Source organism: Ambystoma mexicanum, chromosome 6q (genome assembly GCF_040938575.1).
Source record: "Ambystoma mexicanum isolate Mex_15411 chromosome 6q, UKY_AmexF1_1, whole genome shotgun sequence".
NCBI lineage: Eukaryota > Metazoa > Chordata > Amphibia > Caudata > Ambystomatidae > Ambystoma > Ambystoma mexicanum.
Genome location: NC_090937.1, coordinates 598,727,486 through 598,745,622, shown reverse-complemented (window position 1 = coordinate 598,745,622; position 18,137 = coordinate 598,727,486). Strand labels below are relative to the sequence as shown.

Here is an 18,137-nt window from a genome sequence, read left to right as displayed (position 1 = left end):
ACCCACAAAGTCAATTTTTGTCCAGCAGGAGACGGGGAATACGCTTTCGTCAATTTTTTAAACGCTGGAATACAGACATACTACCTTTTCTTGTAATAGGAAAGGTGACCACATGGTCCCGAAATAACAGATCTTCATGTATCGACTACATTGCGGTATCCGGGGAACTATCATCTGGTTGCAAGGGAGTAGAGACCGCGACGATTGAATTGAGTGATCATTGTATATTATATGCAGCTTTCCAACTAATGATTCCAATCTTGCCACTAGATCCATTTAGTATATTTATTCTGGAAGATCGACCAGGTGCTTCCTTACGATGGAATACTAAAACTTGCAAAAACCTAAATGTTATCATCAAGATGCTTGTATATAGTTGCAGGAATGATTATGACTCAAATACAACAGTCTTATCTATTAAACAAAACTCAATAATCATTACAATAGCGCTCACATAGTTGGTCTTTCAAAAAACTAAAGAAATATCAAAGCTGCCGGTAGTTGCTTTATTGGCCACTCGAGTGGCAATCTTAAAGAAACAAAAGAAAAATGAAATTTTGCAATTAAATGGAATGGGTCTATCTAACTGTGATTATCATAAACAAAAACGAAAAGTACTCAATAAATATGGTAACCACATAAAAAATTATAGAATCTACCTTCATAATTTAACGAATCAAACAATGATAGCCTCATTGTGTAGAAATGACAGGCGCTCTATCTGGTCACTCCTAAGGGGTAATGATTTCCAACAAACGGTGAATCAAAGTTCCAGTATAAGTGCAGAAATATGGATACAATATTACAAAAAAAAATTTGCTCTACCGGAAAGATTTAAAGTACTTGCCGCTAACTTTAATAACCAATCGTTGAAAGAATTTGAGGGTTGGTCACTAGAGGATATCACATGGGCACTCGAAAAGTTGAATAAATCAAGAGCTCCTGGCCCGGATTGCATTCCACCATGTGTATTGAAAGAAAATGTCCAATTATGGGCTCCGATATTAAAAACCCAATTTGATGAGATTATTCGCTCATCTACTATTCCTTCATCTTGGCTCCAATCGGTCATAGTTCCAATCCATAAGAAAGGTGACAAAACAAATCCAGGCAATTTTCGTCAAATTGCCTTGATTGATGCAAGTGCCAAGACCCTGGCTATCTTGTTGTTACAACAGCTTAAGGCGATCATTAAACAACGAGCTATCCTCTCGACATTTCAGATCGGTTTTCGCGCCGGAATGGGAACTGCTTTAAATGTGACTGTTCTTGCTCATTTAATTGCCCAAACGAATATTCCAAACACGGGTCCACTGTATATGGCATCCGTGGATTTAACAGCAGCTTTTGACTGCGTTATCAGGACTCTTCTTTGGGAAAAGCTGGATGCAATGGAATTCCGCACCATTTAATTGCAATGTTGGCCAAACTACATCACAATACATCATATTTGGTGCGCATCAACAGTTCTGGTTCCACAACAGTCCCGATTCCAACCGAGGTGGGGGTTAAGCAGGGTTGCAACTTGGCAGCTACCCTGTTTAACCTATACATCTCTGACATTGAGGCAATATGGAATGCGGAAATAAGTTTTCCGGCAAGATTGGCACATTTGCGTATCCAATGGATTGCATTTGCAGATGATGTGCTGATTTTTGACCGAACCCCTTACGGCCTACAAAGAAAATTGGAAATATTTGCAGCATATCTTTTTAAAAACAATCTAACATGTAACGTCGAGAAGTCAAGTATCTTCATACTAAAAAACATGAAAAAGAAACTTCCTAAGACGCAATGGTCTATAAATGCTATCCACATGCCCATTGCATTAAACATGAGATACTTGGGGTACGATGTAATTGACTCACCCTCAAGAAAAACGTGGTTTGCAAATCTAAATGTAAAAAAAATGTTCTAACGACACAAATGCGGATGGTATTCATGAAACATTGTAAATTTTCAATGGAACCACTCTTGCAATTCTACATGCTGAAAGTGGAAGCAATTCTACTTTATGGACTTGATTTATGTCTATGTAACATAGACTCAATATTAGACCAAATCGAAGGGCAATTGTGGAAAGCGACTTTGAGATTAGCAAAATCACTCCCAAATTGTATCTTACGACAGGAGTTGGGAATCTCCGCTCTATCAACCAGGTTTCATTGGCGACAGCTAACAAATTATGGGAAGATGTTGTTTCCGCCGCAACAGTCATTGTATGAGGAATTCTTAATTATGATTGGGAATCGTGTTCCTATATCGTTGCTGATGTTTTCAAAATGTATGATAGAGAAACTTGCTGAATGTGGTTTAAAACCAATAGATCTTGAATTTCGCGTGGGACATGTAAAGAAACGCTTATACGAGCAGGATTGGTTAGCAACAATAGAGGAAATGCAAACAAAAAGACTATACTCTGAAGCTGCAAAATTTGCAACATCGAGATTGCCTCGCAAAGCCTATTTGACTAAATTCCCGGCGAAAAAACAGAGACATTTCTATCTGAGATTTAAACTTAATCAGTTTCATACTTGTGAGAAAACTATTAAATGGGAAAAAGATACTCACGTCGGACAGAACCCATGGCGTAGATTTTGTGAGGGCAAAACCTGGATAGAAAACCTAAAACACCTTACCTTATATTGTGCACATTTTGAACCCTTGAGATACACGTTAATTGGACCACAGGTGCTGGGTATGACACAGGAACCGAGGGATTGGTGTTGGAAAAAATTCATGTGGGGATACTCAATGAAAGTAATTGTTCTACTATGTGCATTTCTTGAAAAATTGGAATTGGAACTAGATGAGAAAGAAAAATGAAATAATCTTTGAAGTAAATCTTTTTAGTAATTCATACGTATGAGAAATGTATGAAATTGCCCTACTTTTTTGGATATATACTGAAATATGTAATATGAAGTTCAATGATTACTTCAATTTATTTTACTATGAATTGATTTTATAAACTGAATCTGATGATGTTGTAAATGTTTGTTAATCAAACTTATAAAAAATAAAAGAAGAAAATAACAGAAGTGTGCACTCCTGCATTTTAGTCAGATAGCTCCACGAATATCTTTGTACCAGTAGCGCACATAGTACCACAGGAACAAAGTATTATTATTACTGCTTGATTGGAAGTAGACATGTATCTTTTGATGTAAGTGTATAACTAGGTACAAAGAAGTTATAACCACAAAAGCATTTCCGTTTTCCAGCTAAAACATTTTTACCTGCTCATAAAATACTTCCATTGGAATTTGGACTTACATTTTTACTCCTAAAAAAATCCTTTCACTCCCAAATGTAAAGAATAGGGAGTAACATACTGCCACCTCCAAATCTAATCTGGAGCAGTGACAACACAGAGTGAACTGTTGCTTCCCTAATACTATTGTGAAGGTAAACGTTGAGTGACTGGCCAAGCAAAGCCATGTGCTTCTGACACAAACTTTGTTAACAAGTAGATCCGGGCAGGCAGGACACCATGAGTCAGTCCTGGCTTTTCCCGCTGCATGCAGGAATATGTAGTTTAGTCTTTTCCCATTATACGTATGGGCCTTCAAATCTCATGGGCCTTCAAATCTCAACATGCAAATAGAAAATCCAGCATGGTCTCCTTGCGTGACACGTGACATGGGGCCACTTACCAGCTATGTGCAAAGCAGCCGCGCTGGCTCAACAGCCTCCCTGACAGTCTATGGGTAAATCTACTGAATAGCGACAAAAGAGCAACAGGTACACACATCAAGAATACCCGCGCATCACAAAGCAAGATGTCACGCCAAGACTAACACAAATTCACAGAGCCTTTTGCAATGGGCTGGCACCATTATAAAATGCCTCTGTGAATCAGGTCCAAAGGGTTTTGAAAAATGTGGCGGGAAAGTGAAGGAAGGAATGAAGGGAGGGAGTAAAGAGAATATGTGGGAGGTTTAATCTGGACACCAACAGTGCAAACAAGAACAGATAGAGAGGGAAGCCCTTCAAACGTGCCACCTAAATGAACACAAATGGGAGGGAGAAGCCAGCTCCCAAAAAGATGCTTCCAAAAACACAAAAGGAAGAAGGTGTCAAAACCTTCAAACATCTATATTGCAAATAAATTACAATGCCTCCAACGGCCTTTTGAAAGGAATGATGCAAGTTTATTCTGAGACCTTGCAACGCCACTCAGGTGGTGGCCTTATGCCTCTGTCATCAGAGAACTCGCCCATGCCCTAAAACATTCCTTTAAAATGCAGCTGGGAAAGTACATTCATATATCACAAGAATGCTGTGATGCCACATCTTGCCCATAAAAAAAAACAAAACAAACAAGCACGGGGACCTCATTAAGGCACCTGTGTAACATCCTTTCATCATACAGAGCACAGGATAACTGGACAGTCAGCATGAGGCTCAGAACATTTGCTTGGGGCCCTGCATTGTGGCGGAAGTGCACTCATCGCACAGGTGCTGGGCCGTTGGCACCACCCAGAAGCACCTGCTCCCTGGGCTAGGTTCAGCGATGAGCATCTCGTCACAGACCTTTGTCGGAAACGCAGATGTTTTCAAGTTTGGAAATGATGTGAAATGGCAGCCGCTGTGCAAAGCACGATTCGCCTGAATGTTTCATGCTCCTAATATTGCTCTACTGGGAGAGCCCTTCATAAATGTTAAGCTCGAGGGCAGAACGGCGGTTCGGAAGATGAGCCGTCGCTGTATTTTTAGAGAGCTAAAAAAATGATGGAGTGGTCGAAAACACAAAGGGCTTCTGATAGAATAATGTGCGGTAAAGAGGGCCGTCATTATTGTAATGCATGGGAAAACGGATGGGCCGCCTTGATGGAGTGCCCCATCCACTCGATTAATCTCCTATTCATTGTGAGGGATGGCCCTGAGAGCGCGCGAGCTGGCGCAGCGATTCTGCGCATGTCATCAGCACTTCCGTAATTGCTCCGGATGCGGCCCGTGCGCGCGCGTCTTACCAGTCGATGCCCTTGTGGTAGTTGTTTCCGCTGAAGAACTGCAGTTCCTCGAAGGTCTTGGGGCTGGGGAGGTTGCTGGTGATGGAAGGGTGCATCAGGAGGAAGAGGTACAGTGCCGTGGTGCCTAAAGCAAGGGACATAAGCGGCCATGGTTAGCATCAGGCAAAGGCGTGCGTTTCAAAGCAGCAGAGAGGTTCTGCAGTCAGATGCGTGTTAAAAATATATGACCTTGATGATAAAAAGCAGGCAACTGTCATACATATACAGTTATGAGTGCATTTGCCCTTGTACAGAATACTTCCCTAAAGGCTCTGAATAATTTAGAGGTCCCCCATCCCCTCCTTCACTGTTCGATTAAAACAAGCACAGGATTATACAGGCACTACATGAGACATTCACCATTTTTTTTTACGAGAGCTGCACATATTAACGTGGAAGCCAGGGGCCATGCATTTTGGAAGCCAGTGCATTGCAGTAACACATCGAACCAAGACCCTCATGGTCGTTTCGCACCACTAGTTACGCACATATATTCTGTGTGACGTAGTGGATGAGGGAATTGTCCTGGCTATGTGCCTCCAAAACCCAGCAACCACCCAGCGAAGTTCTCTGCTTCCCTTAGCTTTGAGGATAACTCAGGGAGACAGAAAACAATGTCTACTCACTGCTGCACTGCCCCATCAGTGGAACATGACTTCTGATGTCAGAGCATGGGGCTGCAGTAACTTGACAACTTTTTACTTGCACCTTAAATGTATAGTGAGTGTTCTGTATCACAGATCGTTATAACTTAGTTTTTTTGAAAGGGTGAATCTACGAAGTTTGTAAGCAGCCTTTTTCGTTCAGCAGTCATATCTGAGGCTCACGATACCTATTTCAACACCCCTGTGAGAAGCAGTGGTAATCAGCTAAAGGCTCAACGAAAAAGTCTTAATATTAGGAGTATTGCTGAGGGAACTGCTTGAGAACGTACTGGAAGGGCGGCATGCCGCAGAATCCATGGGGAAGTCATCCTCCTGGCACAACAGTCTACAGATGCTTGGTGGAACGATTGCGAGCACTCTCCTTGACAGTATAGCCCTGAAGACTGCGAGTCTTCCCACAGGTGGTCTCAGAAGGGCTGCTAAGGCATTTCATTCATAGCAGGTGAGGGATATAGGACCATCACTGATATGACTCCCGTCTGCATGTCTGTGGCTGGCCACCGAACTCATGAGAAAAATGGCATATAATACAACACCAACTCCCTCTACCCAGCATCATAAGATAATTTGTTTTATTTGCATTTTTGAAGCGTTCACTCAGCCGGGCACATTGAGGCGCTGTTACAGTAATATGTCTTAGTTGTGTATTTATAAAGCACCATTTGTTTCTAAGTACGGACCCGAGGATCGAACCTGTAGTGCTTCGTGTTCTCTTGTTTCCAAGGCGAGCACGATGAGCACGATGCTCGCTCCTGAGCTATCCTCCCGGGACATAATACCACAGAGAAGGAGGTTTATGTCACTTGCCGAACTAGCACTGGAATTTAAAATCACTTGGCCAGCACACTAGGGACACAACAACCCTCTCACGCACACACGCACTCATGTAGGCAAGCACATACACACACACATCCCTCCGCCAAGATCGGGTTAGCCATTACAGCAGTAGTATATATGCAAACATATTGGCATCGAGAAATGCACAGATGACTTTCTGCAATCCAATCAGTCAATTCACAATATACAATTCTGCGTATATAATATATTTCTACACTTGAAAGGTTTCAGGGACGCAGACCCAAGCTGACATTAAATTCTATGCTATGTGGTGTCTGGGCAGCAAGTAGAAATATATTACGGGTGAGAGTTTAGGAAATCTTCTTTTCCCTTAATCATTCCTGAGAGTGTAGAAAGAGAGGCATTCGCCAATTGAACTCTCTGCCAAAAATAAATTGCATGTGCTTTATGAATATTAGAAAGGCAAACAGAGGAGCAGCTGGTACCTTTTGGGCAGGAGAAAAAGATAAACATGCGAGCAATGCGGTGCTGCGGGTCAGTAAAACACTTTACACTTAGGAATACAATTAAGTAACGGGCTTGTTGGACAAAGCTGATCACTAAACTGAATGCTTCGAGTGGTGGAGTCAAGAAATGCATATTTGTTGAAGTAGACCACATTTGTTCTGCGGGCTTGTAATGTCCTCCTTTTATTATTAACGTTATGCAAGGCAGACCCTGTACCCTTTCTATTGTAGTGTCGTTGGTTGCAACCCATGTGTTGTTGTAGGCGTAGCACCCGCCCGTGCGCCAGTTCATGCCTAATGAACATAGAGGTAAGAGCCAGATTCAACGCCTCCGCGCTTCATTGATCATTGTCATGTTGCCTGATATATTTGAATGCCAATATTCACATGCATACATTCAACAATGGCAGCGAGGTAATCTCATGGCGTGCACAATTCTCAGCGGTGGTGCCCTTCTGGGTCCGCACGACAATGAAAGCTGCAGCTGCTCTCCCGCAACCCGCTCGGAGCCGGAGACAACTACGCCCTGATCCGGCCCATTGCGCATGCTGCATTTCATGCCGGTCTGCTCTGCTTAAAGGAACAAGGAGATCGCCTAGCGTCGGGACATTAACCGGTAACAGTCACCGCCATGGAGGAACATTTGGCAGTCCATTGATAGAGACCAGTTTCGGGCAACAAAGAGACTTATTTCTCAGCACACATTTCCATCAAGCTGCACACGTTGCCACAGAGACATTGGGCCTCATTACCAGTGGAGGTAGCCATGCCACTTTTAGCAGTATGGCTAACCCCATACCGGGTACCGGGTCCGGGTTCTAGGAATAGGGAATTACCGGGCCATGCCGACTTGGCGGGCCTGGTAATTCCCATTCTCGGGACCCGGTACATCCCCATTAACATTTGAGCCCCGATAGGGCTCAATGGGAATGGGGAGAATGCTAACAACGGGCCCGTTAATGATGGGCCTGTTGTTAGCATCCTGGTCTGCTAGTGGGTCCCCCTAAGGATGCCTGGTCTGACCAGGCGTACCAGAGCGGGACCCACTGCAGACCTCGTAATAGGGTGGCCCTGAATGAATGGTGCCCGTCCGTTACCGGCACCGTTCATTCCGTGGCCGCCTTCCTCATAATGCGGCCCATTACGCTTTCGCTTGCCACAAGCACCAGACACAGGAGAACACGTGCTCTAGAAGGTCTCTCCACATCACTGCTCATCCAATCTACGACAGCATATCAAGCCCTACGGGCAGCTCCCTGCACCACCCAAAGGTGAGCATTTGCAAACCCTTGTGCCCCAGTCACCATGTCAGATACTGAAGTGGGCAGCAGCTCACAGAGCCCTCAGTCTAATTCATCCCCTCGTACTCCTGTAAACAGGGAGGGGGGAGGCCATGACTCATTACAACTACAAGCTATGTAGCATTTTGACAAATCAGTCACAAGCAGTCTGACGACAAGATGGTCCAGGTGGTTTAAGGAACTACACATATGTATTGACACGACGGGAGTCAGAGAAGAATGCAACCTTAGAGGAGTATTATTGCACTCACTAGGCCCGGTAGTGAGGGACATTGGGCCTTATTAGGGCGTTGGTAGAGCTGCTGGCGCCTTTAACCCCCTACCACCTCATTACGAGGTCTGCTTGCGGGACCCGCTAAGGACGCCTGGTAAAACCAGGCATCCTTAGCGGGTCCCGCGAGCCGACTAGGATGCTAACAACGGGCCCATTATTAACGGGCCCGTTGTTAGCATCCTCCCCATTCCCATTGAGCCCTATGGGGGCTCAATTGGGAATGGGAGTGTACCGGGTCTGGGTTCCTTAAATGGGGAAATACCGGGCCCTCCAAGGTCAGAATGGCCCAGTACTTCCCCATTCAAGGATCCCGGACCCAGTACCCGGAATGGGGTAGCCATGCCGCTAAAAGCGGCATGCCTACCTCCATACTCGGAATGAGGCCCATTGTGTTTGAAATGCCAGAAAATATGATTGACACATTTAAAGGCATGATTGATTTGCTGAATAACTATTTTGCCGAAGAATGTGGACTATGAACGACACATTTTCCTCACCTCTACACAGGAAAAATGAGAGAACATGGACAATTTTGTAATGAGATAGCGGAAAAGGGAAAATACTGTGATTTAGATTGATACTCCACAGAAGAGGCCCTAAAATCACAGGCTATTGCAGAGTGCTAATCACCTGAGTTCCGGGAAAAGCTGTTAGAAAAAAGCAGAACTCTCGATGAAATTCTTCAACTTGCGAGGGCGGACTCTGCCCTGTCGCTGCAAACAGAATCGCTAAGCAATATTAAAATGACGCAATCTGTGCCACCAGCAGCTCTGTGCCCCATATGCACGTCTGAATGCAACCCAGACTAAAAGAAGTGTTATAGATGTGGGTGCAATTTCCCGCATGTTGGCCAATGCCTGGCTGTAGGTCATTATTGTGACAAATGTGGAGGAGAAAACGAATTCCAATCAGTTTGCAAGAACCTTAAATTCTTTCAGTCGTCGGAGACCAGCAGAGACTCTAGGAGGCGGGAAAGCCATCACCGAGGCTGGAAAGTCCTCGAACGAACACGTGGCGATCTCAACCTCAACCAGCAGGCACAGCTCACCCATCAGAACACAAGAGTCATCCCGCAGAGACAGGTGGCGTGAAGACAGAAGAGAAGACTCAGAGAAACACAGACGCAGAAACGATTCACAGAGACGGGCACCACGACAGAAAATCAGATACCTGGAAGCGTCCACACGCTGAAGACATGAATCAAACTCCTGCTCATAGAGTAGCGACTGGAAAAGAGGATATGTACATGTCATAGGGAACAACACAGGCACCGAATACAGCCCAATCCTGCTGCTGCAAATAAATGTACAGAGCCACGAATTCCTCAGACACCAGATACACCGCAAATGTCATCAATGAAGAAACATATAAGTCCCTCGCAAAGAAGAAAATGTTGAGTAAAGCAGACACTGACATATATCCGTACGGGACAACAAACCTCACAACTGCAAAGGAATGTTCACAGCCATGTGTCAGTACAAGTACAAGATCCTAAAAGTCAAACTATATGTGGTGAGAGGAGAAGTGCCAGGGGGAAGCATTCTCAGCTTTCGGTCAGCCATTCAAAGGGTCTAATGCACATGATGTACCAGATCATGTCTGCATACACGACCAGCCTGAAGGAAATGATGAAGAACATTTTCCTGGCACTGTTCAAAGGCCTCTGGAAACTTAAATGCAAACAAATCAAGCTACACATAAACACACAGGTACAACCAACAGCACAACACTATAGGGCATACCCCTTAACATCCAAAGGCACGTGGGGGATGAGATACAGTCTTTACTAGAACAAGACATAATTGAGCCAGCATCGGGACCCACACCTTGGGTGTCCACCATAGTACCCGTATATAAGAAGGAGAACATCACCATCATTCATATCTGTGTAGATATGAGAGCCCCTAATGTGGCGATAGAAAGAGAATGACACCAGGTGACCCGAATGACTGACATGATGGATCTGCTGCACGGGACAAAAGTATTTTCAAAACTTGATTTAAACAAGGGCTATCATCAGCTAGAGCTACATCTGGTCTCAGATATATAACAACCTTTCCCACACACCTGGGGCTCTTCAGGTACAAGCGTGTCAGCTTTGGGGTATCGTCAGCCGCAGAGATTTTTCAAAACGAAATTCACCAAGATATAAAACATATTCCCCACTGCCTAAACTATTGCAATGACATTTTGACATTTGGGGCCACACAATGACATGCTCAGGAGAGTGTGCATGGTGCTAGAAGAGGCCAGTTTCACTCTAAATGCTGACAAGTGTGAGCTCAGCAAATTGAAGCAAAAATTCTTTGGGCAAATATTCTCAAACAACGGCCTACAACCAGACCCAGACAAAGTGCAAGCATTAGTGGAAGACCCTACACCCCCCTCAGTGTCTGCAGTCAGATATTTTGTTTAGGAATGGTGAGCTACTGCACTAGATGCATTCAGGATTTTGCTTCAATCAGCACGCCCCTCTGACTACTCACCGGAAAGCGACAAGAATTTTCCTGGTCAAGTGAGTGTGATGAGACTTTTCAGGAAATCAAAAAATGCATCGCCTGCACCTCATGCATGGCGTATTATGACCCGGAACTCAATACAAAAGTGACAGTTGATGCCAGCCCTGTAAATCTGGGGGCGATTCTAGCACAAAAAAAAACGGGAGCCTCGCCCGACTCAGCAAGACGCATAGCAGCATATGCAAGTCGCAGCCTCTGTACAACGGAATGTGCATGCTCGCAACTGGAAAAAGAGAGTCTTGGAGTTGTATTGGCATGTGAACATAGCCATCTGTTCCTGTATGGGTGTCCATTTACCATCATCACGGACCATCAAGCCCTTAGCACCATTAATGGCAAACCAATGGCCAAGATGCTGCCACACATTGCAAGGTGGGGACTCCGACTGCAAGAATATTCTTTCAACATTATACACCACCCAGGGAAAGGCAACAACAACAACTCGCCAAACTTCGTATCTCGATATCCCCTACCAGCTCAGGATGAGAGACAATCCATCAAAGCCAACCAATACATAAACTATTTAGTGGGTAACACACTGCCCAAATCAATCTCAAGTGCACAACTGCTAGAGGGCCTGAAAAGTGACCAGCTGCACCAGAAAATACACAAATGCTTGAAATCGGGCCAGTGGCACGCCAAAAGCAAACACGATCAGCCACTATCTGCAGCTAAAGAGAGACATTTTCAAACATTCCGACTCATAAGACATCATAAGACATACGTTGTCCATATTCCCGAAAGGATTACTGTTAAAAGAAAATAGGATCATCATCCCGGCAAGCTTGCAGGACCAAATAATTGCTTTGGCGCACACGGAACATAGAGGAATTGTGTCCACAAAAGGACAACTCAGAACCAAAGTGTGGGCAAATACTGGACAGGTACTAGGAAAATGCATAGCGTGCAAGGCAGTCACACCACACACCTTTCCTGAACCCCTCAAGATGACACCAATGCCATTACTGGTATGGAACGAGGTTGGCACCGACATGCTTTGCCCACTAGCCAATGGCAAGTATGTACTTGTAATCATCAACGAAATGTCCAGGTACCCAGAAGTTCATCTAATTAATTCCACCAGTGCTCAGGCAGTGATACCGGCATTAGACAAAATATTTGCTGACTATGGAATTCCCTCTATCGTGAAGTCCGACAATGGACCCCCTTTCAGTTGACATGATTGTGCCATGTTTGCAGAAAACCTTGGATTACAACATCACAAAGTCACACCCCTGTGGCCACAAGCAAATGGAACAGTGGAGAGATGTATGGGAAACCTAAACACCCTGCATGTATGTTCAATCACCAAGGGATCATTCATGCAGGCAATATGCACCTTGCTACAGGTCTACAGAAACACACCATATAGCTCTACAGCAACATGTCCCTCAGCGCTAATGTTTGGGTGAGTCGGAAGAACCACAGTGCTGCACAATCCCCACAGTTCTCTCTCTATTGAATGTGCCAACACAGGCCGGACAAAATATAAAGAAAGCAAGAGCAAAATGAAGGGGTATGCCCACCGTAGGCAGAAAGCAAAGCCCAGCAATTTCCAAATAGGAGATCGGGAACAGGTACCACAAGCCCAAGACTCCAAAGAGGCCAACGCTTTCATGCCAGAGCCAATGATCGTGACTCCCGTACAAGGGTCCATGATAACAGCAGCCAGCCCACTGTCACCCAGAACTCTTCATTCTTTCGGATGTTTGAAGGTGAAGAGCATCAGGAGAACAGTGACCCAACAGGCAGTGAGGACTCGTCCGACCTGGACTCTGAATACAGGGAAGGCGACATGGACGCTGATGATAGTGACAGTGACTGCAACACAGAAGACACCCCCTACTTGCAAAGCCCTTCTTAAAGGGTGGTTTGCAAGCCATCTCGTGGGATTGAAGAAATGAGTTAAGACCCTTGCTTTGTTAAGCAAGGGGGAGATGTAATGTCCTCTTTTTATTATTAATGTTATGCAGGGCAGACCCTGTCCCCTTTCCCGCTTTCTGTTGTTGTGCCGTGGGTTGCAACCCACGTGTTGTTGTAGGCAGAGCGTCCGCCCATGCGCCAGTTCGCGCTTAATGAATAAAGAGGTAACAGCCAAATTCAACGCCTTTGCACTTCATTGATCATTCTCATATTGCCTGTTATATTTGAATGCCAATATTCACATGCATACATTCAACAGGGCTAATCAGGGGACATTCAGAATTTAGCTGCAATTCTGAAGTTAATTAATGATGCTTAGTACCCTCCAGACTGCAAAGATTGGGCATGAAGCGTTTAAAAGAGGCTTTTTGTGGTTTGGAATTATTCTGTGCAGTAGTTTTTTAAATATTTGATGGAGAAGCGGGTTCTCCTTCTCCAAAATTGATAGCTGTATCTCGGGTAATCTGCCAAAACCAGGTTTTTTTAGAAATGAAACAGCCGCCATCTCTGTTTTGGCTCAATGCAAGAGATAGCCCAGGTTACAACGCAGGTTATCAGAAAATGAAATGCAGCAAAAAAGCCACTTGCAGGACAAAATACATGAAAATGCCATCCGTCTAGAAGTGAGGGTTCAGGGTTGGCTAGAGGGCATCAAGTGAAATTTGAGAGTTGGAGGGGGTCTAGTGACTGAGTTTGCTATACAAAGCTTTTCTGTAACCTCGGCTATATCCACAAATAGCCGACATCTAAAAGCAAACTGCGTCACACAAACGTTGTGTGGTGTTTATGGTCTTTCCATCGATGGAAATGCATCGAAATGCAAATTCATCAATGGAAATGCATCGAATGTCATTCCATCGAAATGTTATCTTTTCCATGTAAAAGTGCATTTCCATCGAAACCAGTCCATCGAATATATAAATGGACAAGTTTAGATGACCATGGACTTTTAAATGTAAAAAATAGCATTTCGATGTGTTTATTTGTAACATTAAAACGTTACCTGGAGCTGTCCAGTGCTGAAATCTTCAAAGGAATTTTGCGCTGGCCAGCTTCTTTTTTTGGTGGGGTTTTGGGGGTTTCCCCGATCCTCCCCCAACTCCCAAAACACCCCCCAACCCTAACCCTAATAAAACTCAAAACCTATGCCTAACCCTTGCCCTACCTTTTACCATAACCCTAATTCTAACGCTTGCCCTACCCCTTACCCTAACTTTAACTCTGGCTATAACCCTAACCCTAACCTTTGCCCTACCCCTTACCCTAATTTTAACCCTTGCCCAACCCCTTACCCTAACCCTAAATCTAACCCTTGCCCTACACCTTACCCTAAATCTAACCCTTGCCCAACCCCTTATATTAACCCTAACCCTAAATCTAACCCTTGCCCTACTCCTTACCCTAAATCTAACCCTTGCCCTACCCCATACCCTAACCCTAATTTTAAATAAAAAATGAATCGAATTTCCATCAAATTTTATTCAATGAAAATGCATTTCGATGGAAAGTATTTTCGTTGAATAAAATTCGATGGAAAGGTCTTAGATGCCTTGGATTTTGATGAAAAGTCCAGATACCATTGTGGGGGTATGGGAGAAGGCAGGGAAGATGAGGATGCCACCTGGGCAGCGGGGGGAGCTGGCACAGATGGGAGGGCACTTGGTGAAGTCCTGGGGGGCCAGGAAATCATTTTTTCCCAGCTGTTTTCCAATATTCTAGGCTATAAAAACAAAAGATAGCGGCGGATAACTGTAGTACAGACATAAAATGATTACAGATAGCAGGGGGTTAAAAATCTCTGCCCATGGCCAGTGACACAAAAGGTATCTAGGACTACCATCCATGCAGTAACCAGGAGAGACCCTTCTTAGCTTCAAAGGAAGGGAGCAACTGGCACCCTCAAGCCATGTTGCCCAATAAACAAGCACACGTTAAAAGACCACTTAGAGAAACATGGCCTGAGGGGGAATGGCCCTTCCTCACTTTGAAGCTAAGCTGGGTCGGTGCCCGTTAATGCATGCGTGTGTTTTGTTATTTTTAAATATCTCATAACACACTAAGAAAACACATGGCATCTGGATTATTATTTTTCAACATGCTATTGTCAGTCCTTGAAAGTATTGCACTTAGAGACCATTTGTATGCCTTTTGCTAAATTGCATTCTGCTATTTGTAGTTTCCACTCAATATGAGTGGAATAATGCCACAATTGTACAGTTTTTGCCTAACATAGTACAATAGGGATTTATATATTTCAGTGACAATATGGAATGTGTACTTTTCAAGTTATCATTTTAAAGCAGAGTATTGTTGAAAGCCAGACTTGTGTGTGAGGAGTGGAAATGATGAGAGGGCAAGTAAGTCTTGAGTATTTGCCCACAATGTGGCAAGAGAGTTTGCAATCCTGGACACTGGTGCCTTTATCTTCCCCTGATTGTGGCTGCCTTTCAGGGCACAAGTAAAGGACACATGTGGGTGGACAGCGTAACCTTTTTTCAGAGGGCGTACACAACTCCTTGGGATTATTTGAGGTTGACAAGCTTGCTCAAGTATTCGCCTACCAGATTTTACTCAGGTTGTCATGTTCCCAGAGCAGACACTTACCCACAAGGCCACAAGCACTTATTTCATATTGGGATTTTGTTTTCCAGGGAAAATTTCACGGCAGATTGCTGGGTTCAAAAGGTGAGCACATTTTATACTTTGCCGGCATATTTATTACAACATTTCCTCTACCGGGTTATTTTTCTGGTGTTTGTTACTTTTTTTTAAAAGTCCAATGCTGTTTTGTCATGCACACTTTTTTCTAAGGGAAGGTCAAATGAACTACATTTGTATGTTTCACTTTAAGATCTATGTTCTGTTACTGTGCGTATATTCATTGGTGTCAGCTTTTGATTTTCGCTATGGGTGCAGAAAGTACCTGTGCATATGTTATACTTGCAGCTGGTCATTTGTTTTACCGTTTCTGTGCTACTTAAATGTGGTTAGTTGTGGTCGTGCCATGTACCACAACAGTCACCAAGAGGCCGGCCATAAAACAAGGGGCTTAGCACCTGCTGCTTAACCAAAGTGTGTGGTCCATGGCAAATAATTTTATCTCACTGCACATTGCCTTAAAACATTGTGACTTCTCAAAGTGTGAAATCTTTTATACATAACAATACCACTGTCAAAACAAGACAAAATCAGTTTGTGATTGATGAACGTCTTTGAGCGATGGGGTGCAAGTGTTTTAAAATATAGAGTTGCGGTGCCCACGGGCCATGGCTGAAGGCAGGGCTGGTGGTTTGGTAGAGTAGAGAGTGAGCCCTGTTCCCCTTAGCACTGGCTTATTCAATAAGTAACTATTGTCGTAATAAAGTAGTCTTGAAAACCATTGTTGGTGCTATATTTATAATTAGAAGTCAGCCGACACGTGTTTTGACTCTCTAGGGTCTTTCACAATGTGCGTGGATTGTGGGCCAGTCATTGCTGCAAGGTTGTGGAAATGAGTCATATAACCTAGCTCCCACTTGACAGAATCCATTCAGACTTTGCACAAACATTCAAGGTTGGGGCTATAATCTTTCTGCAATCTTTTGTACACATTCATCAAACGGCAACAAAGCCACCAGCCACCTAAACATTTTCAAATCACCCCTCTAATTTTACCCATCTTCACAAAATCCCACCAAAACATTCAAATCTGGGTCTTAAACTTTTGTGCAGATTCGTGAAACGGCACAACATTTATAAGCCTTTTTATTTTGAGACCTCCTGTAATTTTGTTCCCTCCAGGCAAAACAGCACCAAACTTTGTAGAACCATTCAAGTTCAGATCTAGAATGATATCACACAATTTCATGCGGTTTCATTCAGTGATGCTAAAGTTATAAGCCATCCAAAAACTGCTATTGACCAACCCTGTAATGCAAAAATATGTATGGAAGAACCCAAACACGGCTGTCCTGAACTGTTCGCAAACTTCAAAGGTGGAAACCACCCATTTTCTGGCTTTTTATGGCCATATCCCATCCCATCCTCATCACCCCTCACCTTCCCAGAGATTGTTTCATTAGTTTGAGAAGTGCAATCCTGTTTTTTAATGTTTTTACCACACTATCCGTGAACAACGGGTGCTGTTGGCAAATTCAACATGGCGACAATTTTTAAAATATTTTACGCAGTTCACATTCTTCACCATCCAATCAGTGGGCACGTCCGATGTCCTCAGACATCACGCCGGACCTTGATTGGTCCAGGGTGCTGTCTGTGGAGCGAATAGGGAAGTGAGTCCTCGGACCGAACTCAGATAGCACTAATTTTATTAACCTATTTTTTTGCTGTTTTTACAAAAAAATATTGCCCGGATTTACACCAAATATACAAAAGCATGCCTTCGGGGCTAACAAATTTGGTGAAAATCGGCCCAGCGTTTTGGGCTGAAGACGTGAGCAAATATTTTTCCATTGCAATTTGAGGAAAACCACACATTTTGGGACCCCCCTTATAACTTTGCCCCCCCCCCCCGGTCAAATCCTCACCAGACTTAATTATATAATTAATCTGAGGGGTCATATGCTTTTTTTGCAAAGTTTGGTGAAGCCCAAAAACTGCTCTTCCTATGGGTTGAGCAACTTAACCATAACTACACTCCCGCTACAGCATTTCGTGTAATATACATACATATATTCAATAGAAAAAATGTTGTTAAAGGGATGTTATTTTTAAGTTGCACTAATAAAAACCTTTGAAATTCAATGAAAAAAACTTTGTTAAAGGGACGTTATGTTTACAAGTAAAACCCAAAACCCCCAGAAATTCACCAGTTGTGGTAAGCTAAGCAAATATAACTCGCACCACCTCAGTGCACTGCTAAGACATACACCCAGTACATGAAAGATGACATCACAAATGTCATTGATGACAACACTGATAACAACACATGCCTGGGACACTTGTTTTTGTTGACTTTCTTTTGTCTAGGCTAGTTTAACTAACAATGAGAATTTTAAACATTGAAAAGGTGCTATATATATACACATTAAACTTCCTATATCTTATTAATTTGATTGGACATCATAGTGCATATAAATGGGGAAGTAAGCAATAAGCAGGCCTCACACACATTTAATGTGTGCACATGATAATGAA

The 18,137-nt window shown here is 43.6% G+C and overlaps 1 protein-coding gene across 3 annotated transcripts in view; it reads right to left on the bottom strand.

Annotated features, from left to right (window-relative positions):
• The window catches only part of NDST4 (N-deacetylase and N-sulfotransferase 4), a 2,547,020-nt gene that overhangs the window by 302,777 nt on the left and 2,226,106 nt on the right, over window positions 1-18,137 (bottom strand). For all 3 annotated transcript variants that reach the window (XM_069631065.1, XM_069631066.1, XM_069631067.1), the window contains one exon: window positions 4,977-5,100. In XM_069631065.1, the coding sequence (XP_069487166.1) occupies window positions 4,977-5,100 (124 nt within the window). The remainder of the gene's footprint in view (window positions 1-4,976; window positions 5,101-18,137) is intronic.